Source organism: Nomascus leucogenys, chromosome 18 (genome assembly GCF_006542625.1).
Source record: "Nomascus leucogenys isolate Asia chromosome 18, Asia_NLE_v1, whole genome shotgun sequence".
NCBI lineage: Eukaryota > Metazoa > Chordata > Mammalia > Primates > Hylobatidae > Nomascus > Nomascus leucogenys.
In genome coordinates this window covers 59,541,348-59,568,242 of record NC_044398.1, presented here as the reverse complement: position 1 = coordinate 59,568,242, position 26,895 = coordinate 59,541,348, and the positions used below count along the sequence as shown (strand labels likewise).

The 26,895-nt window shown below is 48.4% G+C and overlaps 1 protein-coding gene across 6 annotated transcripts; it reads left to right on the top strand.

Moving 5' to 3' along the window:
* Positions 1–1,814: 1,814 nt before the first annotated feature.
* Positions 1,815–26,701, top strand: PITX2 (paired like homeodomain 2). 6 transcript variants are annotated; one of them, XM_030798010.1, is made up of 6 exons: positions 1,815–2,018; positions 5,798–7,170; positions 10,903–10,958; positions 11,430–11,567; positions 22,761–22,966; positions 25,448–26,701. In XM_030798010.1, the coding sequence occupies exons 3-6, from the start codon at positions 10,913–10,915 to the stop codon at positions 26,009–26,011; spliced, it is 954 nt and encodes a 317-aa protein (XP_030653870.1). In that variant the 5' UTR covers positions 1,815–2,018; positions 5,798–7,170; positions 10,903–10,912; the 3' UTR covers positions 26,012–26,701. The 6 variants fall into 6 exon arrangements, with proteins under 6 accessions (XP_030653870.1, XP_030653871.1, XP_012358207.1 ...); XM_030798011.1 differs by lacking the exon at positions 5,798–7,170; XM_012502753.1 differs by lacking the exon at positions 11,430–11,567.
* The last annotated feature ends 194 nt before the right edge of the window (positions 26,702–26,895 follow it).

Sequence of the window (26,895 nt, the reverse complement as noted above, 5' to 3'; positions counted from 1 at the left end):
GACTTCACTTTGTTCTAAACAAATACTATTATTCCTAGTATGTGGCCTATATCACACTTCATTAGCCAGAGGACACGTGAAGCTTAGAGTAGAAAGCTAGGGCAGCAGGAAGCATTGCCACACTTTACACAGTCAAAACCATTTAAACATGTCTGAATTTGAGTTCTGCTGAGTCCTTACTTGCCCCCATCTCTCCTGTGTGCTCCAGCTTACTAATAAAGCAGGTTTAATATAAATACACTAAAAGCCTAAACATTGAGATCATGATAATGAATATGAGGGCTATGACTATAAAATATCATTGAACCAGAGACCTGCTATGAAACCGCATGGTGAAGACCACAAGGGAGGAATCTGCATACACACCAAGTGCCTTGGGATCCCAAAGTGGGAAGAGTCAGTGCCCCAATTAAAGAGAAACTCAGGGTGGTGGGGAATCAACCACAACATCAGTCACCTCACTGAACCCAGGCTTGTTTCAGCTGACATAGCTGCCAACTTCCAATGTCCCCTCCCTCCCTAATTGCTCTCAATCTATTCCTCCAGAAACTGAAAGCCCATCAAAGAGGATATCTTCCCAGAGAGTTGTTCCAGTTACTACAAGCTCTTGCTAGAAATTCCAAGAAAGTTTACAAGGTACCTTTATAAGATGACATTGAGTAAGTCAGAAGAATTCCAAGTACCAATTATCATGCAAATAAGGGCTTTACTTTTAGATTTTGTCGTTTGTGGTGGTGGTGATGCTGGTGTTCTCTCTGAAATCCAGCCCAATCTCCAAAAAAGTAAAAGGAGTACAAATAGTAATACAAATTATTATTACTTACACCAATTAAAATAGAAGTTTTGAAGGAGCAAGGAGCTACAGGAGGTAAAAACTGGGAACTTTGTATATTAAAAGGTTTTTATAATTTGAAAACTAAGATTATGCTGGCCAAATAGGCGGCTTTAAAATCAGCCTAGTAATCAAATTTGCTTGTAATGAATGTAGACCCAAATAGTGATGTCAGACCTGATAAGGACTTGCAAACCCTAAAGGAGTGCAAAAAGACCATAGAAGAACAATATTATATTCCTGCACTTACAGGAATGGTCAGCTCAAGAGATGTATCCAGTTCAGGGTGGCTGTAAGCTTCATTTTCTGAACTTGCTACCAGAAGTTAAAAGAAATTCTATATAACTGCTTTTGATGGAAACATAAATTGGTTGATGTAAACGAAATACATAAAACAGTTGGTGTCTTACTCATTCCCACAATTATAAATGAAATTAAAGGATCAAAAGTTATAGATTTTGGGGATCTTCTTTTCACTGAGGAGCCCATGGAATTTGTCTTCTCTAGTACCAATAACTGTGTTGACCTATTTTTTCCCATCTAATTCTGTATATACTAAAACTAGGTGGTTATGAACAAAACCCAGAAATACAATTTACGTTCTAATGAAATGACTTTAAAATTATTCCACTTTTTACTGTGGCTTTACCTGTTGTCCCACAATGCAGGTTTCTCTGGGCCTCTGCTTAGAATGACTCTCTCAATGTAGATGACAGCCAGAGTTGAATGGGGAATCCAGAAACTGGGGATTCTGGTTCTTGATGCAATCTATATGCCAATCTACTTCATTAGTTCTTCTTTATTTACAGTTTGGTAAAGAATATGGGTGGAGATGTTCTGGGCACACTTGCACACACGTCCAAACTGCTTTGAAAAAGGAAGGGCAAGAGAGGGTGGTATCCAAGTTGGAATCAGGCAGGCATTTCAGATTTCAAGAGACGAACTGGAAAGGGAACATCTGTTAGATCCCCTGGGTTTGAAGGCAGTCTGTGTAAGTTTTCCTATCTCGGAGTGTGTGCACACAGTGGAGAGGGTGGAGCCTTCCATCCTCAAATCTGAAAAGATTGAGAGATTTCGAAGGGCCCAGATGTGCCAAAGGTCAGAGGGATCAATATACAGGCCCTACCACGGAAAGGGGGGAAAACGTTCGAATAGAAAACTGCTGCAGAAGGGAAGCCACTGAGAGGTAAGGCAGTTTCTGAATAATTAAAAGGTTAAGAATAAGCAAACTCAGTTGCAATGGGGGAAGGAGGTCGGGTGGGGGATAAAAAAAAAAGCAGTTGATGTGGTAATTAAGAATTTGGTGGGAGCCTGGGCAGGTCACCTCCTTTCTCAGATCAGAGCCCCATCAGAAATTCTTTCAAGTGTCCTTCTGCGTCGCCAAAGATGACAACAGCAAATCAATAAGTGCTTGAAATGAAAGGGGATGTTGACTAGCCCCCAGGCTACAGATTTCCCTCCGCCAGCCTTTTCTGAAATCCTATAGCGTGCCTTTGCACCGCCTCTCTTAAGAAGAGCTACCTTTTATTCCTATTCTCAGGACGAAGGTAAGTGCTCAGTTAGCATATCTATTAAATGTCGGCTCTGGTTCCAGCTCTCCGATTGCGCGGAAAGCTCACTGCCATAGCTCGCCCAGCCTGCCGGATGGGCAGACAGAAAAAGGAAGCTTGGCCTGGCGGCTTGCGGGGCCACGCACCTCCAGGGCTGGCCCGGAGTCTTCCAGAGTTTAATGCTCCTGGGTTAGAACTGTAAGGTCCCGGTCCGAGCAAAGGGCCTGAGCCACCGTAGCCGTGGGAGCGTTCCTTCCACTTGAATGCACTCACAAACAAGCACAAAATCTTTTTAACAACAGAGGAGAAAGACCCCTGCTCCAAAATTAAAGCTGGGAATCACCGGAAACTCCGTTTTGAGTGCGAGATATTGGTCTGTTACCTTTCTAATCTTCATATCCCTCCTGTAATATGTCTTGATTTAACAATCTTTCCAGCGCCCAGCATTTCCCGGACGTTTTAATTGGGTAATTCATTAGTGAGTCAATACAGATATTTATATATTCTTTTAGCTCAAGTGGTTAAGTACTAATTTCGAAATGATTATAAAACACCGGAATCGGCAACGCATAGTAATTTTAATTTATATGCAAATCAATTGGTTCATCTTAAATGCCTTTTTTAAAAAAACAATTATTGTATTGTAGCATCGGAGGCATGGATCAAACCTCTAGAACAGACAATTCGGAAACAAGACCTGGACTAGGAAGACAATTTAGAACAGCCAACAAATCAATAACGTTTGAGGCAGTTAAACATCGCTAGCCATTGGTATTTACATACTCGCTTGTTGTCAGATAAGGAGCTGGGGAAATTGCTTGCCAGGGTTGAGAGCATAATCCAGAGTGAAGAAAGTAAATGGTAGCACACAGCCCGTCACAGCGGGCTCTGAAAAAATACTGTACCTTTCCCAAATCCTGACTCTTGGGTGAGAGGGAGTTGGCGGAGGTCACCCCATATTTGTCCACGGTTTTGCCCCACTTTGATCACGAAATTGTTGTTCTCCCTGAGCTTTCCAATTTGATTACCGTTCTAACAGTTCTGTCACTTGCCTCAACATATTGGGGGGAGGAGTGTAATTAAGATTCTCATTAAAAATTATCTGAACCCACTTAGCCAGCACTGTTTCACCTAAGCTTAGTTTTATGGGCTGTATTTAATTCCCTGTGCCCCCCACACATTAAAATCAGATCATCGAAATATCTGTAGGAAAGGGTGAAGGAAATGGTCCAATGCTCTAGTTTACTGGAAGACTATTATCTTTAGACATAGTTCAAAATTTTGAGGAAATAAAAAGGATATATGCTTTGAGGAAAAAAGTTTTAATATTCTAGAATGGGGGTATTACTCCCAGGGATTACCAGAGAATCCGCACTGGAGTTGTTTATGTAAAAATGTAACATCCTTGAAATTCACAGATACGTAAGGTTAGTGTCTCCCCTCCCCAGGCTCCCAGTCCAGGCGAGCTGGCCCTAAAGGAGCTAGTACCTTTGATGCTACAATCTTGTTTACATCTGCAGGGCAGAGAATTACTTGCTTTGCTTGGACGCTCCCTCCACCCCCTTCTAATTTGAAGTAATCGGAATCTAAATACAGTCGCCAAGGCCCACTCTTCCTTTACTGCTTTGACAAGGGAAAAACCTGAAATCCACGTCTTAAATCAGCTCGGTGGTTTGTAGCCCCCCAGCACCCTGCTTCTATGATTGCATGCCTAATGTATTCCCTGGTGATTCTGGGCATTAATTAGTTGTTTAATAGGAGTATGACTAAAAATGTAAAAGAAGGATTAGGAGCGTGAAACGTATGTCCAGCTCCTTCCACACACTCGAGGAGGGAATGAGAATCATTCTGTATCTTCTATTTCTCCAGGAGCCATTTGCATTTCCCACCAGCTGCTCACTTCAGCTGCACTGGCGCTGGGCGAGGCGAGGACCCAAAAGCTCAGCGCAGTGTCTGCGGCGGCCGGGACTGGGGTTAACCAGCCCCTGGCGGGCTAGACTCCAGACAGAAGGGGGGCGAGAGGAACGTGAGCTTCCCGAGCCCCTTCCTCCCAGCCCTGGTTTGCAAACCTCTGAAACCCGAAAGAGGGGAGGGAGTTGCACGCGCGTATCTGTGCGTCTTTTCAGCGCAACTCCCTTCCCTCTCCCTGTGTCTCTCCGCGGATCTCTGAATCTTTCTGTCTTTGGTTTTCTCATTCTCTTCCAAATTTTCCATGAGATTGCCTATCCTCGCCACCAGCTGAAGGCGAGGCCGTTCTGCTACGAGCGCCTCTTAATCTCTACAAAATGAAAAGAAAAAAAGAGAGGATTATATTAGCCCATTACTCAGAGGAATGGGGAGGCTGCAAAAACCGTCGATGGGCAGAGGTGAAAATGTCTTTCTCGGACTGCATTTTCCGGTGTCCTGTAACTAGAGTTCAGTTGTGGGACTTGTTGAAGAAATTTGATTTTCTTGCCTCTGCGAGATTTCAAAAACCAAAAATAGAAATTCTCAGAGTCAGAGAGGAAATACAATTAAAAAGCACGTGGGCATTTTCCCCCTCATTTCTCTCCCCTTAAATAACACTGCTTTGAGTTTCCACTGGGTAAAGAGAGAAAGTTTGAGTTTCACGGATGTTACGTGGAGGTTAGAAATGGCTTAAAATGTAGATCTCTAATCAGTTTTCTTCGTGGCTGAAGAAGCTAACCCTTTCCATAAAATGAGTCCATCTGTCGACTGTTAGCTATTTCAAAGTGAAGGGATTTAGCACTCAAAACAAATTGAGCAAGTTTGTTTGCCTGTTTTTACTGCTAACTCAAATGAATTCAAAACAAGGAGTAATTCAAGAAAACACATAACATGTTCCAGACAGCCCCCAAAAGTAGGGAAAGCCCAGCACCTATATAGTGACTAGGGTTAGTTTTAAGCACCAGGCTTTTTAAAATGTATCTATTTTACGCACATTCTCCCGAGTCATTATATATTTCTAAAATTGCGGGTATTGTTATATCGATTTAGGAAGAGCAATACAACTTTTAGAGGGAACTTTATTCTCAATTAGGGACCAAAGAGATGTCTTTTTAATAGCGGGCCTGAGTTTTGCTCTCAAGCAGGAATTAATATTGGTGGGAAAATCCGAATCCAGGAGCAATGGCTGTGTTCCAATACTTTCCAAAAACATACATTAACAGGATGCCCTTGAGATTGAAAAAACATTGTCCCATATGCCTGGCAGAAGCCTTCACACCTGGTCCTCCAGGAGAATTATATTTATAGTCCTTCCACTCAAAGGCAGGACAGAGCCAAGATATGCTGCTCACTACCAAAATGCACATCTCTGCTCAAGTCAAGAAATCAGAAAATCAGGGTTCAGAAGTAAGGCACACTTTTCGAGTGAGAATATCCCCTGTAATTTCACGTACTCTTTGCTTTACAGGAGCAAATGTGGACGTGAGGGAAACTCTCTCCCCCACCCCCACTTCCATCCCGTGCAATTTAATACCATCCTCGCCAGGAACCTTAACCTCGTCATTTTAAAAAATGAGATATCCGTGACCCAGGGTGAACTTGTTGACTGTAGGTACAGCAGAGGAAATTCTAGACTCTATGAGCGTCTCAGCCTTGTCCAGCGCAAACCCTTCGTGAACACTGGTCAGTGCGTGGCCTTGCCCACCTGTGCGCCGACACTCTCAGCGTGCCTGGCCCACCCGCCTTGACCTCGGGCGCGGTGTCCCAGCTAAGCTGGGCCCAGCGTCCCTGCCTTCCCCAGCTGACAAGCCTAGCTCGTTCGCTCCGGGCTGTGGTTCTCCCACCCTCTCCCACTAGCTCACTCCATTCTTCCAGATTTCTCCTCACTCATCCTCTCCCATCCCCACCGCGCCCACCTCCACTCCCGCCCTCTATCGGTCTCTCACTTTCCTCCCTCCGCAGTCCCTCTTTGCTGTGACCTCTTTCCTCAACTCTGCAGGCCTAAAAGAAGGTCACGCACGCACGCTCACACCCACACTCCACACGCCTCGTCCCAAACAACCCCATGAACATTGTCCTTTGTTCCGTCTCTTGGGCCACTTTCCCTGTCGCTTCCTCCCAGCCCGTCCTGATTTGCTCCCCAAAAGTACATTTCTGTCTCCCCGCTGCCCTGGCGCTCCCCCTCTGAGTTATTAGGCCTGCCGGGTTGGCGCAGTTTCCTTTTTCTTCTCTTCCATCCCATCCTCCCTTCTGGTCCTCCTTTCCACAGTGGGAGTCCGTGCTCCTGCTCCTCGGTTGGCTCCTAAGTGCCCCGCCCGGTCCCCTCTCCTTTCGCTCTCCCGGCTCTGGCTCCCGACTCTTCGGCCCGCTGGCCTCTGCTTCCCTCCCCTGCCTCGTTTCTCGTCGCCCCTTCTCGCTCCCCCCGGCGCTCGCCCGGGCGCTGTGCTCGCTCCTGGATCGCCAGCCGCGCAGCCGGACTCGGCCGGCCGCCCGCGCGCCACTGTGCAGTGGAGTTTGGTGGAATCTCTGCTGACGTCACGTCACTCCCCACACGGAGTAGGAGCAGAGGGAAGAGAGAGGGATGAGAGGGAGGGAGGGGAGAGAGAGTGCGAGACCGAGCGAGAAAGCTGGAGAGGAGCAGAAAGAAACTGCCAGTGGCGGCTAGATTTCGGAGGCCCCTGTGCACCCGTGGACTCCTTCGGAACTTGGCATCCTCAGGAGCCCTGCAGTCCTCTCAGGCCCGGCTTTCGGGCGCTTGCCGTGCAGCCGGAGCCTCGGCTCGCTGAAAATCGCCCCGGGAAGCAGTGGGACGCGGAGACAGCAGCTCTCTCCCGGTAGCCGGTAAGTGGAGGCCATCTATCCCGCAGGGATGTGAGATAATGCGAGTCTGGAAATTTGTTCCACTTCGGAGAATCTTCACCGTAGGTGATTTGTGGCTTTGGGGGCTGCGTTTCGCCCAAGGTAACGCAGTTGGCAAACAGACCTTGCAAAGCCCTGTTCCTTTCGTCCCCCGCCACAGACACTAACAATCTACAGGGTGCTGAAGTCGAGTGGGAAGCCAGACCATGGCTGGCATTTAAAACGAGGTATCTTCCCTTAAATCTCGGTGCCAACACTACAGGAACAAATCCTCGGGCCAAGGATTAGCATTCTCAAGATAAAGGGCTGGGTACAAAGTTTCAGCTACTGGAAGATTAGCCCCTTTCCCATTGTTATCCATTGGAAAAAAAAAAAAAAAGAAAAAGATTCCATCTTAACTGGCAGTTAGTGACCTCTCAGGCCCAAGCGAATTACCTGGGAGCCAGGCCTGGATGCCAAGATCGCACCATTTCTTTGGATTGTAACTCCTTTATAAATTGATCACCAGTCAACTCCAATCTGGCACTTCAGGAGATACATTTTAAATGGATGCAGAGAACTATTTTCCAACTGGAGATTAAGAAAAAAATTTTCGATTCTAAACCTCAGAAATATGTTCCTCTTTTCCAGTTTAGCCACTTTACTTTCTTAAGCAATTTAGAAATCAAACTATCATAAGGTGGTGTGATTTTCTTTTGTGTGAGTATCGTCTTACTAAACGGAAAAAACTTTTACTATTATAAATTTAAATATCAGAATTCATACATTCTAAAATATTTTTATGAAAAATTAATGTGATTTATAGAAATTTCCTTGCATTTCTTTTAGTCCATCAATCAAAACTAAAGATGCTTTTATCACACAAAATATCATTTTGGCAGAAATCCATCTAAAATTCAAATACCAATAATATCAAGAAAACAAAGCACATAAGCAAAATAAATTGAAGATTTTTGTTGATGTAACATGAGCATACAACATTTCAATAATCAAACTTTCCCTAAAAAATTAAATAGCCACTTCATTTGTGGAATATTTTACTTTAACTCAGCAAAATTACACTTAAATTATTTAGGTGCTTTGTTCCTTAAGTTAAGCGTGCTTGTCTTCAAATATTCCTAAAGCACTTATATTAATTGGTTATAAAGAACGCATACACATGGTAATATACAGAACTGAACTGAGCAGTATTTTAATTTCCTTAAATAATTACTTACTATAAATTAATTTACTGGCTAATTTCGCAATTTAGTTCATTTAAAACACATGTTCCTGTGCTGTTTATTTTTAAACTTTCCATTAAAGATTTTGTTATGGGGTAACAAAGTGTATGAAAAGGGGGGAAATGTGAAAGGATTTGGGATTATTCGAACTGTATTTTTCCTTCACTTTCATTCTTGCGGTAGTCATCAGAAATTATTTTGAAGCAAATTGTTTTATTTCTTAGGGCTTGCCTGCCTGCTTTGCCATGGTTCCGCGTCCTCCATTAGCAGTGTAGTGCTTTTTGCGTGCTCACAATATAAAACCCAAATTGGCCAAAACAAGAGTCATTGGCATATACATTCCAACCAGAACATGAACTTCGGGGGTGAGAACTACCTCCCATCAGGAAAAGTCTCCCATCTCAATTTGTGAGATTAGTCACTGAAGCCAGTCCCGAAGTCTGGCAGCCAAATTTCTCACAGACGACTTGTCTTGATAGGGCAAATTTAAGGATCAGCAGGCGGGAATTGGAGGTCTCTTTTTAAAAAATTATCTTCACCAGTTATTTAGACTCAGTTCTTCTAGTAGGCCTGGTCATTAAATGAAGCATAAAAAGGCAGGTCTCAAGGCTCATTTTGACTGCAAAATAAATCTCCAAGTCACAAGGACATGTAGGAGTGAGCTAAGGAACACGCCTTGACCTTCTTTTCAGTCCTTAGAGTGGAGCTCTATGAGTTCTTGAAGATTTGTTTTGTATTGCTTTGTTTGGTCTTCAGCACCGAAGCACAGGGGAGTGGGGGGAAGAATGTGTAATAATTGACTGACTTTACACCGAGCAACGCAATCTTTTTCTTTTGTATATTTCATTCTTTAAAAAAATAAATAAATAAAAACTATTTGCAGTTACCATCTGCAGTGCTCCGGCTACCAGCTAATAATGCAGCCAGTTCAGACATATAAAAAAAAAGATTATCAAAAGGATGATGACATGCAAATTTCCTCTGAAATTATCATAAGTAAACATTTGAAGTCTGGACTAATAAAATCCCATCTGTGTTACTTCATATCGAGTTAGTAGAAAGCTGTGATAATGAATTTTGTAATATCTCACGAACAGACATCTCAATCAGGGACTAATCCTGTGATTTTACTGCAGAATCACTAAATCTGGAGCCGCCAAACTGCTACTTCTGGGCCCACGGGCCCACAAGGATCGAATCTGCAGAGTCCCCGCCCGCGTTCTTGCTAGCGGGTGGGGGAACCGCCTGGCGGTCCCCACCCTGGATCCCCACGCCACAGCGCCGGGCAGCCCCTCCTGTAGGCAGCGACCTTGGCCAGAGGCTCCCCAGGGCCCAGCTCCCTTCAGGAGAGGCCGAGACGCAGGGAAACGCTACTCAGGCCAGAAGCAGGCCGGCAGCTCCCTGTCCCGCCTCTGTGCCTCCGCCAACCGGACAACGCTTGCTCCCACCCCGATCCCCGCACCCGCGCGAAGTGGGCCGGCGTACCCTGGTTAGCGTGGAGAGAGGCAGGCGCTGAGATCGAAGGGGCCTAGGGAGCCCTGGACCTTCTTTTCTTCTGTCTTTAAAGCAACCGCGGCTCTTCTACCCACCCGGTGGAGCTCCTCGAGACCCACCTCTCCCGGCTTGCCTGTGGCAGAGAAGGGGGAGCGCGTTAAATGCTTGGCTCGCTGCGTTGTGGTTGAAAACGTGAAAAAGATTTGGCTTGCCCGGGAGCGAAAGGGGGAGAACTGGGTAGCAGTTATACCAGAGCTATTTCTCCGTCCTTGGCGGGCAGTAAACCCTCCAAGAACGTTTGCCCTGCTCTCAGTCTCGCTCAGTCCACCTGGTGTCTCTCCTCTGCGATCTTAAATCATACTTTAGGGTAAATAAATGGCCGGGTTAGTATCTCTAGGAGAAAGTGTGGCTAAATATGGAAAAGTGGCTCCTGATGGATGAGAGGCCCGAAGTCAGCTCGCTCCTGGAACACCCTAGGCAAAGAGCCCGTTCGTTTCAGAATTACAGAAAACCGAGGGAAACTGCTGTCTAGGACAGGGGCACGTTGGCTCTGATGTTCTACAAATGTTTACCTAGCTCCAACTAATGGACAAGCACTGAAGGGTGGTCTTTGCATACAGCTTCCCAAAGAGAAAACTCCTCTCCACCCACCCACTCCCCCTGCCATTGCGTTCAAATGAGTTCTTAACCCCGGCACCGAGATTCTTGAAAGTAGGTCCACAGCCTCCCCAGCACACTGTGGCTTTATAGTCCTCTAACCTCTGGGCCCTTTTGCGCAACTCTGGAGGGAGATCCCCTCTTGATAAATATCTAGATGTTCTGGGCCCGAGGCTAGGCTGGAGACGCTGCTGCACAGCCAGAGGCTGTCAGGTCGGAAAAACACGCCTGAAACCTAGCACACAGTGGGCGCCTAACAGCGAGTAATGTAGTCTCATCTGAGCCCTGCGCACTCGACGGCCGCCGCTTCTTACAGCCTTCCTTCTCTTCTGTTTTGCAGATAACGGGGAATGGAGACCAACTGCCGCAAACTGGTGTCGGCGTGTGTGCAATTAGGTAAGAGCCCCCTTCTCGTGCCCGGGTCATCGGAAGGGAGGCCGCGCCACGTGAGGGCGGCAAGAGGGCACTGGCCCTGCGGCGAGGCCCCAGCGAGGGGCGCTTTCCCGAGGGGCCAGCCTGGACAGGAAGGAAATCAGAACCAAATCGCCAGTGGCCTCTCCCTGTGGCGGGGCGGTGGACTAGGAAGCAGCGGCGCGCTGTGTACAGAAGCCCCCCAGCCTACTCCTCCCAGCTGGAACCGCGGGCAACCGGGAGGCGCAGAAAGAGTACGCCATCCTGCCCCGGGTTGCCAGAGGGTCCGGGAGACGGGGCTGCCGTCCGCTCTTTCCTCTAACTGGGTCTTTGCTCTTTGTCCCTCTTTCTCCTCCGGCCTGCCTCGCCCCTCCCCCTCCTCCCGTCCCCGGCTCCTTTCGGCCGCGGTCCGGGGCGCCTCTCTCCGCACGTGGGGCGGGCGCGCGCGTGGCCCAGGCGTGCAGCCGGCGGCCGTTGAATGTCTCTTCTCCAAAGACTCCGAAATCAAAAAGGTCGAGTTCACGGACTCTCCTGAGAGCCGAAAAGAGGCAGCCAGCAGCAAGTTCTTCCCGCGGCAGCATCCTGGCGCCAATGGTAAGGCCGGGAGGGAAGCGCAGGCCGCGCGCTGGGCACCCGCCTCCGGGACTCTGGGCCTCGGGCGAAGCGCAAGGAGGGGAGGCCGCCAGACCTGGCTCGCCTGCTGCTTGAACTTAGACACTGGGCCTCTGGGTGGGACGGGAAGCAGCCGTCCCAGGGACGTTAATTCCTTTCCCCAAATTATACTGCTCTCCTGAGACCCAACACCTCTCCCTCTCGCTCGCTCCCTGTGGTCTGAATCCCTGCGCACGCTCCAGCAAACCTCGGCGTGTTGGCTGGCGTGGAAAAGTGGTCCAACAGCGACCTCTGTTGCTCGTCATCTCCCACTGCGCGCAGCACCACCAGGGCCCACTCAATCCCTCAGGCTCTCAGCCACGCCCCACCCAGACTTGTGGGTGCGCGGTTCATCGCGGGAGGCAAGCACGGGAAACTTGAGTTGGCGAAGGTTTGCTTTGGCTGGTTGGGGGAGGGGCGGGGGGCCGACAACATCCCTGAAGAGCTGGAGGGCAGCCACTGTGCTTAGCAGCCCAGGGTAGAATGGAGGTTTGCCCCTGTCGACGCGAACCTGCCTGAAGTACTACTGGTTGCCAGGCCTTGGGTTTTGGCGATGTCGTTGCTTGATTGGCTGGTTTCACTCTGGAGGAGTCGAGGGACTTGCCAGAGGAGGTCTACAGGCTTACGTAAAAAGTTAAAAAGTCTCCAACCTACGCCACAGGCCTTTCCTGAATTGAAACTTGTTCTGTAGGGGTGTGTGTGTGTGTGTGTGTGTGTGTGTAAGGGATGCAGGGGGGAAGATGCCTTTCTTTTCAAATACATGAAAAAAAAAAACCCTCAAATTTACTGTTCCTCTGTTTTGCTGGCTCCGTAGTAAATAAGTGCCTAGCCTTAGGAGGCTGTTGACCTTTGATAATGTGAGCAGATAAAGCCCCCCCACAGCCCTCGGCCCCAACCCCCTCTTTCCGGATTAAAGTGTAAGAATACAAATGTAATATGGGATGGAGGGGGCCGATTTGGGACCCCGGTCAAAAAAACAAACCTTATTACTAAGAAGAAAACAAAGGTCTTGCATTGGAGTTTCCCCGTGAATCTGAGAGAAAATGATCATTTGTTGAAATGAAGCGTCTAAAGCGACCCGGTGCTTCACGCCCGGACACTGCACTACACCGACAGTCGCCCTGCTGGGCCAGTTAAACGCTCACTTGTCTGGGATTAACCCCGTGGGGTTAAATGGGGGCAATGCAGAGATAACGTCGCGTGATTTCTGTCATTTAGATTGTGTTAAATTCTTCTTCTGTTTGATAATCGGTAGTAAAAATAAATTATTAGACCGTAGTATGTTTGGGATATTGTTAAAAATCAAGAGCAGCGATGACTTCTGGGGAGAATGCTTTGTGCGGGCTCAGCCGTGGCTCCGGCCAGACTAGAGGAGCTCCCCAATCTCGCTTCGCGCCGGGCGGGCTCGCAGTCGCCAAGCCGAGGCTGACATTTCTTATTGTGCTGGGAGCCAGAGAGACGCAAAATGTCTCCTCCTTCCCCAGTCCCCACGCCGGGTTTCCTAGACATGGGGAATGCATTCTGAGGACAGGTGGAGAAGCCTACGGTGGGATGGGGTCCTCGTAGGTGAGCAGGAAACGGCTAAGAGGGGAGGAGTCCTGCTTGCGCCGGTCACAAGCCGGGCAGGCGCCCCTGGTCGTTCGCTTTTGATAACTAGCAAATAAAGAACTAGAAATAATGAACGATTGCTTTCTTAACCATTACTTTTAGGCCCGCATTGTTTTAGTGCACGTGAAAGGCTCTTCCCCTACACTCAATATGTCTGTTTTCTACTTTTGGACTGAAAAGAAAAATTGCTGCCTAAACACGTTTAATGCCATTAATTAAGAAAAGGCATGTAAATGGGAAGAAATGCTGAAAATCTTGATTTAATTGGCTTTTAAGGAACTAGTAGACAAGACAAAAAAAAATCACACATAAGTGGGCAAAGCTACAGCACTGCTGAAGGATAGAGCACCTATCCTTCCCTGATTTTAAGTTAACTTATGGAATATCCAAAGTCCTGGCCACAGCCTGCTTGTAAAACAAAAGGATTTATTTCCTGTATTTTTTTAAAGTTTTTCTTTGCTTTTAAAGAGAAAAAAGTTCACAATGACGTATGACTTCTTCAAAGGGCCGTGATAGTCTATTACGCTACCCTCTCCGCCTCTGCCCCCCGCGCCCCCCAAAAATACCATGTCCTCGTTAAAGACTAAACGTTCTGTATAGGCAGAGTCCACCTCTAAGCAGTCCAGGCTGTGCCTTCCTTCCCTAGTGAGTCCCATTCCCTTTGGTATCCATTGGGCGGATGCCCAGCCTGGATAGAACCTGGAAACGGGGGTAGCACGAGAGCGACTGGAGACCCCTAAAATCCATAGGTTTGAGAGAGGGTGGACGCAGCTAGCAGAAGATGGTGTAGAAGCCAGCTGAGAACGACCCCCTAGAGCAAAGAGACCTTTCTTTGGCTTTTCTTGCTTTGGGGGTCCTGAAAGGTGCCTTCATCTTGTGGAACTCATAAAATGGTCTTCACCTTCAGGAGGAGGACGCACTGACCCTCCCCTGTCACTGGCTCAGAAAGTTTCATGGCGGCGGCTCTGGGTTCGGTGCTGAAATCGGACTGCACTGCAGCCCCTTTGGACCTGACGCCTGGCTTTGGTACTTCCCCCGACCTCCCCAAGGAACGCATTAATTGTTAAATAGCTATGGCCCAGTGGATGAGCTGAAAGTGTTCGACCCAAGTCTCTGGTGTGGACAGACTTCCTCTGGGAGGTGGGCTCCATGGCCCGTTGTGGCACCCCCAGCCGCGACACACACCGTCACAAGCGGCAGCTCGGTCCCAGCCTTCTTCGAAGGACCTGGGTTAACCCTGGCCGGCCTTGGCGGCCGCAGACCCCTCTCCGCCGCCCCGCCCCCGCGCCTCTCATTCAATCAGCGAATGTTTGCGGAGCATATACTACGTGGACTCCTAATGTACCCCCGAAAGCAAAAATACAGTTTTCCTCGCCGTTATGAAGCGATTTTAATCCTAACATGGACACCAGCCAGATCAGCCCAGACCGTCTCTAGCAAAACGCAAAATGGTGGTGCGTGGGGTAGTGACCAAGGTCCTAAGCCTTGTCAGAAAGAAGGGGATGTGTAGAGAAAGGTGGAGAACTCTAACTGTGGCTAGCGTGGAAGGGACATGTGCTTGCCGAAGGGGGCATGAGACTTGAGGAAGAAGCAACGAAATAGGGCTAAGGAGAGTTTTCCATTTTCTTTCCTCAGCCGGACCTCCGCCATCCCATTCTCCCCTCCCCCCGCCCCAGTCAAATCTGCAGCTCACTTGAAAGGTGCCCCACCGCTTTGTGGTTTTTCACCACCAGGGGAAATTGTACCAATTGGCCGAAAGTAGTCAGTCCCTGCGGATCCCTACCCGCAAAGGTGGTCTTTACAGGTCGCGTTCCTCGCTGCTGACTCGGTACACAAAGTTTCTTAAGGCTGGTTCGGCTGTTATTCCGCACCGCCCGCTGCTAATATATGCAGCAGTTGTTAGAGCGGCTCGGGGGAAAAGGAAATGTATAACGAAAGCTTATTCGTGAGCAGGAATATACTAATGGAACAATCTGATGTCTTCTTAATCCTATGTAAAAAGCTTTGTCGTCTTCCTAATATTGACTGAATGGGTAATTAATGGCTCTTCATCTAGACGAATACCCTGTAATCCAAGATAGGCAAAAGACAACAAGCCCAAGGTAGAAGACAAAAGGCCCAACTGCAGCGGCGTTTGCCCGCCTCCTACCCCCCAGGGTCTCTGACTAGGAAACTTTTCTCTCAGAGGAGAAAAAGGCAGGAGTGGGAGAATATATACCTATCATTTCGGGACTAGACTTCACCACACCACCTGACCACCCAGCTCAGTTTTCTGTTACTCTGTCTTTCCACCTCCAGTCCTTCTCCCTGCATTTTTTTTCTTCTTAACTCCTCTAGGATGACCTCCTACCACCACCGCCATTATGGTCCTAATAACCTTTCCCCCTAACCCCCACAACTTTCACTTCAGCAACCAATGAGGCTCTTTTCTGATCCAGGAGGAGATTCCTTTCTTTTAGAATCCAATGCGTAGAGTCTTTGAGAACTAAAGTAGTTGGTAGGGGAGGAAGAAATTAATAGAAAGGGAGAGAGCATACAGAATTGTGTGTGTATGTTAAAGAGCGAACAGGAATGACAGAGTCAACTTCTTTGTGAGGATCTGACGGGAAGAGTGTCCAAGACTCTACCAGCAGGTTTTTAACAGGCTGACATTTTGATTTAAACCTGTAGAAGTAATATATTACTTGGGTTACTACAATGAGGTGGGTTCCCTTTTTTTTTTTTTTTGTCAGCTGACAGCTTTTAAAATATTATTTCGCTAGGGAAATAAAAGCTTCATCTCAGATTATAGGTGGGTATTTTTGGATTTATGTGATTTATGGTCACCATGACAACTAATGCTGAATGTTAGCTACCAGCATGTCTGGGAGAGAGAAAACAGAAAGAAGGGAGAGCAAAAGAAATAGAAAAGGGAGATGGACATGAGCTGGAGAGGGAAGAAAAGAGAAAAAGAGGAAGACAGATGAGTGTTTAATCCAACTGCTGTTTAAAAAGGGGGGGGACTTCATTTAGCCCCTTGCCACTTCCTTCTTTCCTGACCTGGATATCTATGCTCGATTTCTTATTCCACCCTCCCTTCCCCTTCTCCCAACACATGTGCTATACCATGCTCCTTATTTTACTTAGTTCAGCAAGTAGTTGCTTTCTGGAGACTCAGAGACACCTAGGAAAACTGGCGGTAACATGCAAATGTGAGGAAGCATTAACAGCATGCTCGTTGAGTGATTTTAGCAAATGCCCCCTCCTCTAATCTCTTTCTCTTCCCCAGGCCACTGTGAGGTGGTAACTCCCACTGTCATCTGAACACTGTTCCCCCAGCTAGTTACCCCAAATCTCAAATGGTTGAGCAGCTAGAGCTGTGGGATGGAAAAATGGGTACCATTTGCAGGGACCCAGAGAGGGTGGCTGTTGCTCAATATATCTACAGACTTCCGATTCAGAAAATGATCTTCCCCTTTTGATGAGCCAGAGCTTTTTAAATTCCATTTAGGAAATGGGGAAAAGGACAGCTACAGTGAAGCTTTTAATTTCTGGGTTATTTGGCTCCATGGCTATGAGGGGTGGTGGGTAGTGGACTGTTTTCCGCTTGGTTTGTATGCAAAGAAAAGCCAGATAGTGGAGGGGGTGGGGCACTTCTCGGGCAGGGTGCAAGGTCTCCATCTGACCTCTGCGCCTTCCCAGGAGCTCACACACTCACGCCCATCACATGGCTCCAAGCTGAGTCCAGGCGGGCCTTGTCCTTGAGCTAGCTTGGGCCGGGCAGGACTCCCACCCGTCTAAGGCTTGACAGCTCAGGGAGATGTCTAATTAAGCCATCATTCGGGTGAACTCTGAAGACAGACTCTTTCCGAAAGTCAGAGATCACTTGGTTGAGTCCCAGGCCAGATTGATACGGAGAGTTTGGCGGCACAGCCCAACCGCTCACTGCCATGGCCAGAGGGACTTTGCGCAACTAACACTGAAGAGTGTGAAATTAAATAAGACTTTAAGACCGGTAATCGGTGGCAAATACCAGCACAAAACACGGCTGACCCCATGTCACACATTTCCCTCCTCTAGGGTCTTTCTTTGAAAGAATAAGCAAGAAACCCCAATCGAGACAACCCCTGATGTCTCCCAGACTCGAAACCTCACGCCGGCACTGGGCTTTCCTTCTTTGCCCCGCATAAGCCATGCAGCACCTCCAGTTTTCCTACAAGGATCCCACCGATGTTCTCCATATTGGCAACTTCTGTCTTAGAGGCTGAACTCATAGTAATTTCTAAAACCAGTTAAGAAGAACTTAGCCAGAGGTCACAGTAGTGCTGGAATCACAAAATGCATAAGATTTATTGTCTTCTGGCCCCTTTCTCATCTATGCTGCCTATGCCTGTGCACCCACAAGTCTTATGTACATTAAATCTCCAAAATCAACCACCACCATGCCACAGAGTTTTCACTGGACAGTGTTTCTTAGTTCCCACCTCATACCTCTTTTTCCCCACGCAGACTTATCATGTTGGTGTCCTGCCACACAGGGGGCCTGAGAAGAATGTCACCCAATCGCCGCTGCTGTGAGTGTGTAAAGTGATTAGGAGATTAGGAGAATGTTGAAACTCCTGCTGGAAAAATGCAAAGAAAATCCTCACTTTGAGTCAGTTGTTTACAGAGCCAGTGTGTGTGTGTGTGTGTGTGTGTGTGTGTGTGTGTGTAATATAAAATGGATGTGAATATATATATACAAATAGATATGGTTTTGCTTTTACTTTAATCTGAATTCTCTAGATAATTGTCTTTATTCACCACTTGACTTCAATGGGTCCACACAAGTTAGGACTCCTTATCTTTTCAGGCATCTAGGCTGCTGCTGATCCCCAGTGCTTCCAACATCTCACACACATTGGCACTATGAGGTGCAGTCACGTGCCCTTGGGTTTTTCAACCACTTTGGAGGCTGATTGAGGTCCTTCATACATGTGTATTTGTCGTGATGAATGTTCCATCAGTAGAGTGGAGCCACCAGAGCTTAAATCAAAATTCTGTGGGTTTATGAGAGATGGGTTTAGAAATCTATATGGCTCTGTGGGGCTTCTCAGCTTTCTAAAATAAGGCATTAACACCCAAGCTTTCAAAAATATTTGCAGCTCTGGGGTTTGAATCTTGAAAAACAAGGAATGAGGGGCTGTGTATACTAACTACAGTGGAGATTTTTTTCATTCTTTAATGTGATGGAGTCCCTTCATTAAATGAAGCTTTAAGGGGCATGGTATTGTGGCGACCACAGCTATTCTGAGGTTTAAAAGAAGAAACTGGAATATGATTAGTAAACACATTCAGCAGAAAAGAGCTGGATTCTTATTGACTTAGTTATAGGTCATCGGCTGGCAGTGCAATGGGAGGAAATATTTACTTTACACATATACTTTATGATCTTGGGGGAATTAGAGGAAATTCAATAAGAAAACGGCTAGAAACATTTAAAACCCTTATTTAAAAGACTTAAGCAAATTAGAGTCTTATCAGATTAAAAACCACTACAAATGTAAGAGCATTGTCTTCAGTGAAACGCTGTGGGGTCTGAGAAGGAGATTCTCCGCCAAATCTCAGGGATAAAATGCGCCATTTAAGCACCAGATAATGAGCAGAATGTAAATTAATTTAACCTTCTTTACCAACAGGCTGCTGGTGTAATGTGTATAATTTAGTGATAAGATTGCAGGACCTAATATAGCTGGATGTATGAGCCTCAGCTAATGCAGACCTGTCACATGAGGATGTGTTCCACTCTGAGCAGGTGTCTGTATGTGTGGAATGGGGTAAAGTGGAATAAAAGTTTAAAAGCAGAAATGCTGATTTAAAGCTTACTATGAAGAAATTCCTCCCATGCAGCTAAGTTATTCTTAAAGTGGGATGATACTGGTGAAGAAAGACTGAGAAGCAATTCTCATTTGGGTCTTTGGACTGCAAGTTTAAAATGGGGAGGAGTTGCAGATAGGGTTTGGGGGTGGTCAGGGCAAAGGAGAGACACATAAGTTGCAAATATATTTGTAGTCTGCTTCATCCACTTTGTTCCACACTGAATAAGTTTCCCAATCTTGTGACAAGGACAAGGAGGGAGTGTTTTAAAGATACTTCATGCTGGCATTGCAAATCATTGACTGTAATGTCAAACAAATACACATTCAGAGATGATAACACTAACTCCATAGTAAAACAATCGCCCATGCAGAAACCCAGAGGAGATTAGTTTGTCCTCTCCAGCTGACCTATGCTGGGGGACAAAAGGACTTTCAAAAATTATTTTGAATATGTTTGGATTTCTTTCTTTAATTTCTTTGGAAATTAAATTTACTTGGAAACACTGCTATAAAGAGTTGATGTCTCCAAAGGTGATTATTTTGGTTTTATATAAATAAATAAGGCTTTGCTTTTCCTAGTTGAGCGCAGTTCTAGGCTTTTCGCCCTTAGCCCACACACACCCCTTCTGCCTGCTTGGACTTTAACGGCTCAAGACAGCCTTGAGCTCACTGGGAAAAGAAAATGACTGTTAAAAATTATCCTTGAAATTGTTATTTGCAATTTTTTTTTTTTTTTTTTTTTTTTTTTTTTTTGAACGAGTCTCGTCTGTCCCAGTGATGCATGCGCATCCTCACTGCACTCCCCTCCGTTCCCATTCTCCTCTCCCTCTCCGTAGCTGACCACCCCCCCCCCCCCTATTTTTTATTTTAGTAAGACTTCACGTGTTCATCTCTATCTGATCCCCCCTCGCTCCAAATGCTGGATTCAACGTAGCCCGGGCAAATTCTTAATTGTATGGAAATTCATTAAGGCATATTTCATATATAATTAGCTCAAGGTTTTTGATTCTACAGGCTTTATGGATTTGAATCTGATTGATAATACAGTAAACAACAGAGTCGAATTTAAAGCGTGGCTCTCTCGGGTTAGGACGAGCTTAATACAGTGTACAAGGAATTTGAAAGATCTAGGATATGTGTCTTAATCAACGTTAAGTAGAATGGATAAGCTTTCAGCATTCTGAAAACGCTGGGTTAGGGTTTCTATTCTATTGTGTGTTTTCTGTCTGGGGACTAATAAGCATCACAGAGAACGTGATCTGAGGCGACTTTTTATTCTTGTATAAATCCAGAGTGAACCACCAAACAGTTGTTCGTTTAAAGTCAAGGTAATTTTCTTTTGACGGGTCCATTTGCTTCTCGATTTCTAATTTATTAGCCTGCCTTTTCAGGGCTCTGTCTTCTTTGCAATTAAAGTAAAGCTTCTTCAGATTAGCGCAGCATTCACTTGACAGGCTGTTTGGAAAATTTAAGATCGGATAAGTGATTTGTTGCTGTTTTTCAAATTTTCTAGTTTTAAGTAGCATGTCTCCTTTTTATATGGGTGGGGGATTGGAAATGGATGTAGTGAGACAAAAAGAGTGGGTGTCTTGTTGATCCTTGTACCTTTCTTCTTGACCTTTCCACTCACTTCTCCCAAGCCTTCGACTCCTAGCCTCATCTCTTCACCTTTGGGTTCGTACTAAAAGCCGGATCGCCTTGGGCTGGGCAGGAGCGGAATTCCCGGGAGCGTGCCTGTGTAGATCCAGTGGGCACGGCGAGGCAGTAGACCGGCCCCGCACTGCTGATAGGTGCAGGCAGGACAGTCCCTCCACCGCGGCTCGGGGCGTCCTGATTGGTGCAGAGCCACGTCACTCGCGCCCGGAGAAGGGTCTGGGAGGAGGCGGAGGCGGAGAGGGCTGGGGAGGGCCGCGGCGGAGTGACGTCTCGGCACCAGGAAGCCCGCCTCTGGTTTTAAGATGTTAGGCCAACAGGGAAGCGCGGAGCCGCAGATCTGGTCCGTCGCTCGCCTGGGTGCCTGGAGCTGAGGTGGGGCGAGGCCCGGCTTCTGTTCGACCGCCCGAGGGGTGTGCGTGTGCGCGTTGCGGAGGGTGCGCTCAGAGGGCCGCGTCGTTGCTGCAGCGGCTGCCGCCGCCGCAGGGGATCTAATATCAGCTACCTGTCCCTGTCACTCTTGACACTTCTCTGTCAGGGCTGCCGCGTGGGGGGGCGGGCAGAGCGCGGTCGGCGTTAGCTTTCCTTATTGGAGGGGTTCCTGGGGGAGGGAGGGAGAGAAGAAGGGGGTCTTTGCCCACTTTTGTTTCGCTTTGGAGCTTGGAAGCCTGCTCCCTAAAGACGCTCCGAGTGGTGCCCTTCTGCCCACATCCCATGTCTTCGTTTGCTCGCTGACTTTCCGTCTCCGGACTTTTTCGCTTGAGCCTTCCGGAGGAGACGGGGGCAGCTTGGCTTGAGAACTCGGCGGGGGTTGCGTCCCCTGGCTCTGCACGCAGCGGGGAAACTCCGCGCCTAGAGCGCAACCCGGAGCGGGCAGCGGCGGCTACGGGGGCTCGGCGGGGCAGTAGCCAAGGACTGGTAGAGCGGCGCGCTCCCTCGTCCATGAACTGCATGAAAGGCCCGCTTCACTTGGAGCACCGAGCAGCGGGGACCAAGCTGTCGGCCATCTCCTCATCCTCCTCCTGTCACCATCCCCAGCCGTTAGCCATGGCTTCGGTTCTGGCTCCCGGTCAGCCCCGCTCCCTGGACTCCTCCAAGCACAGGCTGGAGGTGCACACCATCTCCGACACCTCCAGCCCGGAGGCCGCAGGTAAGGCGCCGCGCCGCCCTGCAGACATTCCCGCTCAGCTGCGCTGCGCCACCCGTTCCCTGTCGCCCCAAGGAAGTCAGCCCCTCCTGGGGGAGGCGTGGTGGGAGTGGTCGTTCGCCTGGCTCTCCGCAGAACTTCCGGGAGCCGGAATTTTGACTACCCCGCATCCCTTTAGTTCTCCCTCGACCGGCCCGGCTCCTGGGGCGCTAACGGCGCGAGCAATTCTGTCGCCCTCTCTATTCGTACCCTGGCCTCCCTTCTGTTTCCTGGGTCACAAAAATCCCAGCATCTTGATTCGAGGACCTTCAGAGGCCGCCCCACCTCTGTCCCTGTTTTCCTCTCGGCTTTCAGCTCCCGAGGAGCTCCACTCGTTAGGAAATTGCCTGAAACCACTCAGAAATGCCCTTCGCGAAGAGGCATTATTATTTTTTTTTTTTCGAAAGGGCCGGCGAACTTGGGTGCCCAACCGAATCCCCACATGTGTTCCTAGCCTTCCCAAACCGCATCGAAATCTGAGCTTTCTGCGAGGGGGGAGGGGGTCTGTAAACCGCGCGCGTGTGCGCGTCCCAGGAGATTTGGTGTGTCTGCACAGAGGTGTATAAATATACTTGAAAGCACAGGCTATAAAAGTGAATGTGCCGCTGCAGTGAGATAAACATGTAAATAAAACGTGCGGCGCTGGGGGTGGGGAGGAGATGGGGCGCGGACACCCACACTCGCGCCTGCACCCCCCACAGGCGCAGCGCTCCTCGCGGTCCGGAGCCGCCGCGCGCACCCTCCTCCGGCGCCAGGCAGCCCAGCTCTTCCACGGCTTATGCCGCTCGTCCAGTTGGCGTCCGCGTTGCAGGTGGGCATGCTGACGGGAAAGTGTGTGTGTTTCGTTTTCAGAGAAAGATAAAAGCCAGCAGGGGAAGAATGAGGACGTGGGCGCCGAGGACCCGTCCAAGAAGAAGCGGCAAAGGCGGCAGCGGACTCACTTTACCAGCCAGCAGCTCCAGGAGCTGGAGGCCACTTTCCAGAGGAACCGCTACCCGGACATGTCCACACGCGAAGAAATCGCTGTGTGGACCAACCTTACGGAAGCCCGAGTCCGGGTAGGAGCCAGCACGGAGCCTGGGAGGGATGGGGGGAGGATGTTGTGGAGGTACAGGCCAAGTAGACCAGAAGAGAATGTGGAAGGCAGCGCCGCCTGGGAGGGCGCCGGTGGGGCGCAGCTTTGCAAAGGCAGAAAGCCTCGCGGCGGCCTGGTTGCGAGATTACAGTTCCCTCTCCGAGGCCGACAGGACTGCCTCCCTGGCTCAGGCTCCCGGAGCGGCACCGGCTCACTGCCCCGCCATCCCGCGACCTCATGAGCTGGGCTGCGTGGGCAATCTCATGCACAGGACATTGTGTTCCTGGCTTGCAGTTGCCAGACCAGAGCTAATAAAATCCCTACCAGGCCAAGAGCCGCGAACAGGCTCCAACCTGTGCGTCTTTAACAAGGAAAACCCGCCAGAGACACGGAAGAGTTGGCCCTCCCTGGGAAACCTTTGTGCCGGCCCTGGCCCAGCTTTTTTCCTGGGCTCGCGCTTCTTACACCTTCTTTACGGTTGTTTCGGCCATACAGGTCTCTCCCACACACCCTATTTCCTAGTTTTGTGATCTCCGGGAGCAAAGTTTTAATACACAATTACTAGTCCTCTTAGAAGGAGAAAGAAAAAAAGAAGAAAGACTTTTCAGCTTGGTTTATTTATCTTCTCTCAGGAGTTGAACTCTGGAGATTGAAACTCACACCCCCTCTTCTAAATTATAATCATAGTTTTGTAAAAAGGGCTTACCTTAACTTTGTAGGAAATCTGTAATTTATGGATTGGCAAAAATAAGCTCAAATAAATTACCCAATAGCAACGTCCTGGTTTATGCTGGTCGGTGGAAGATTCCAAATTTGTTAGGATTCTGGAAGCAGAAAACAGAATCAAGCAAATCAAGCGGCATCCAGAGGCTTTGCTGTTAAAAAAAAAAAAGTTAAGTGCTCTGGGTAGAAAAAATAAAGCCCCCGATTAGAGCAGAGAGAACAAAAAGAAGAAAACAACACTGTTAAAAAGAATAAAGACCAAAATGCTGTCCCAAATCAGAGGGAATGAAGACACTCTCTGGGTGGCATTTGTGCAAGGCATGAGGCTATGCTGGTGAATAAAATGCCGGGAAGAAGTTGAAAATGGTTTTAGTTTAACTGTCCAGAGCCAGAGCTGGGTCCTGGGCGGAGTGGTTTTGAGCAAGGTCAGTCTTTCATTAGCTCTCTTGCACATCAGGGGAACGGGCCTCTCACGTACTCTTCTCGCCTGGGCAAAGTTTAGATGGCCTAGGGTAGAAATGGCAAGTAATTAAAATAAAGACAGAGTCTATGGGTTTTCTGGGATCCTTCGAAAACGCCCTCCCACCTCGCCCGTATTCCTCAGCTCCACCCTAGTGCTTTGTAGCCACGGCGCTGGGCTCTCCTTGCAGCTGCCTCTCCTTCCAGGGCGGCTGCTTGTCGAGCCAAGTGGGAGTGAGGCGTGCTTTTTATAGCAGTCGGGTGCAAAGAGGAAGAGGGATAAAAAGGAAATCAAGAATGAAAGGAAAAAGAGAAAAAGCGGATTACGCGGCTGGGCCCGGCGGAGATGTGTAATGTGAAACATCACCGGTGTCAGCTCGGAGATCTCAGGCCAGGCCTCGCTCCAATACACAAAAGCCGCCGTCTGGGGCGACAGGCAGGCCCGATGTGGATTGGGAGCGGGGTTGCGGCTGGGCCACCGGACACGGGTGGGGGCCGGCCGTCCTGGGCGGCCTCCTGCAAAGCCAAACGACCCGGCTGGGTCTGGCGCGGGGGACAGGCCTGTGGTGAGCTTAGGGTAAAGAAGAGGCAGAGCGAAAGAAGGGGGAATCTGCAGAACTACCCTTTCCGGGTTCCCGGAGTTTAATATGCCAAGCTTCTGGAGTTAACGAGCTGACGGAGAGGTGCTCTTTTGCTCTTTATTTGGTTGTTTTGCTAGGCGAGAAAGAGTGTTGGCGGCCTAGTCCCTGTTAAGGGAGCATGTACCAGGGGGTGGGGGACGACAGTGGAGGTCAGGGAAGGGAGGGAGGAGTTGCGTGGGAGAAAGAGCGGTCCTCTAGTGCCCTTCCAGCCCCTTTTTCTCATCCGTGGGTCTGTGGCTTTGGAGTGGAAGCAAGTTTGCAAGGTGCCCCGGGAAGGGTTGGAAAAGCCTGTTGCCCCGCGTTTATTTTACACTAAGTGTTTTTGGACCTGGAGAAAAGCCTGGCTGAGCGATCAAACGGTCTGCAGGTCTCCATGCGTTCGGCTGGGGTTTGTGGCGTAGCTCCGAGTCCCAGCTCGCAGGCCAGAGCAGACCAGGTCTCCTGCGCTTGGTGGAGACCCGGGCCAGTAACCGAAAGCTGGCCCTGGTAGCTTGGTGTGCAGGGCGGTGCAGTGAAGCGAGGCCAGGGTGTGTGAGTGCGCTAGCGTGTGTGTCGGGGGAGGGCGGGAGTTGGCCTCCGATGGAAGTTTTATTAATCTGCACTGTGGCATCTGTTTGCTCCCTTGCCCCAACCGCCCCCAGGTTTGGTTCAAGAATCGTCGGGCCAAATGGAGAAAGCGGGAGCGCAACCAGCAGGCCGAGCTATGCAAGAATGGCTTCGGGCCGCAGTTCAATGGGCTCATGCAGCCCTACGACGACATGTACCCAGGCTATTCCTACAACAACTGGGCCGCCAAGGGCCTTACATCCGCCTCCCTATCCACCAAGAGCTTCCCTTTCTTCAACTCTATGAACGTCAACCCCCTGTCATCACAGAGCATGTTCTCCCCACCCAACTCTATCTCGTCCATGAGCATGTCGTCCAGCATGGTGCCCTCAGCAGTGACGGGCGTCCCGGGCTCCAGTCTCAACAGCCTGAATAACTTGAACAACCTGAGCAGCCCGTCGCTGAATTCCGCGGTGCCGACGCCTGCCTGTCCTTACGCGCCGCCGACTCCTCCGTATGTTTATAGGGACACGTGTAACTCGAGCCTGGCCAGCCTGAGACTGAAAGCAAAGCAGCACTCCAGCTTCGGCTACGCCAGCGTGCAGAACCCGGCCTCCAACCTGAGTGCTTGCCAGTATGCAGTGGACCGGCCCGTGTGAGCCGCACCCACAGCGCCGGGATCCTAGGACCTTGCCGGATGGGGCAACTCCGCCCTTGAAAGACTGGGAATTATGCTAGAAGGTCGTGGGCACTAAAGAAAGGGAAAGAGAAGCTATATAGAGAAAAGGAAACCACTGAATCAAAGAGAGAGCTCCTTTGATTTCAAAGGGATGTCCTCAGTGTCTGACATCTTTCACTACAAGTATTTCCAACAGTTGCAAGGACACATACACAAACAAATGTTTGACTGGATATGACATTTTAACATTACTATAAGCTTGTTATTTTTTAAGTTTAGCATTGTTAACATTTAAATGACTGAAAGGATGTATATATATCGAAATGTCAAATTAATTTTATAAAAGCAGTAATATCACAACAGTGTTTTTAAAGGTTAGGCTTTAAAATAAAGCATGTTATACAGAAGCGATTAGGATTTTTCGCTTGCGAGCAAGGGAGTGTATATACTAAATGCCACACTGTATGTTTCTAACATATTATTATTGTTATAAAAAATGTGTGAATATCAGTTTTAGAATAGTTTCTCTGGTGGATGCAATGATGTTTCTGAAACTGCTATGTACAACCTACCCTGTGTATAACATTTCGTACAATATTATTGTTTTACTTTTCAGCAAATATGAAAAAATGTGTTTTATTTCATGGGAGTAAAATATACTGCATACAAATTGGTCTGGATTCTTTCTGTCCTCCTCTGTCACTAACTTGGCCAGGGCATCTCAGTCACTGCTTCCTAAACAAACCAGTTCCTTCTGCCTGCCTAGTTAAACTAGTTAAAGCTACAGGGCAGCAGTCCTTATTTAAATTTGGAAGAAATAAATTATAGCCATTCATCAGAAACTAAAAAGAAAAAAAAGGCATT

What these genes read in the sequence shown, in the direction of transcription:
- PITX2 (XM_003269346.2), top strand. Translation starts at nt 21,665, where the DNA reads ATGAACTGCATGAAAGGCCCGCTTCACTTGGAGCACCGAGCAGCGGGG. An exon ending in CTCCAGCCCGGAGGCCGCAG is followed by an intron (nt 21,873 to 22,760) that starts GTAAGGCGCCGC and finishes TTTCGTTTTCAG; the next exon opens with AGAAAGATAAAAGCCAGCAG. An exon ending in TTACGGAAGCCCGAGTCCGG is followed by an intron (nt 22,967 to 25,447) that starts GTAGGAGCCAGC and finishes AACCGCCCCCAG; the next exon opens with GTTTGGTTCAAGAATCGTCG.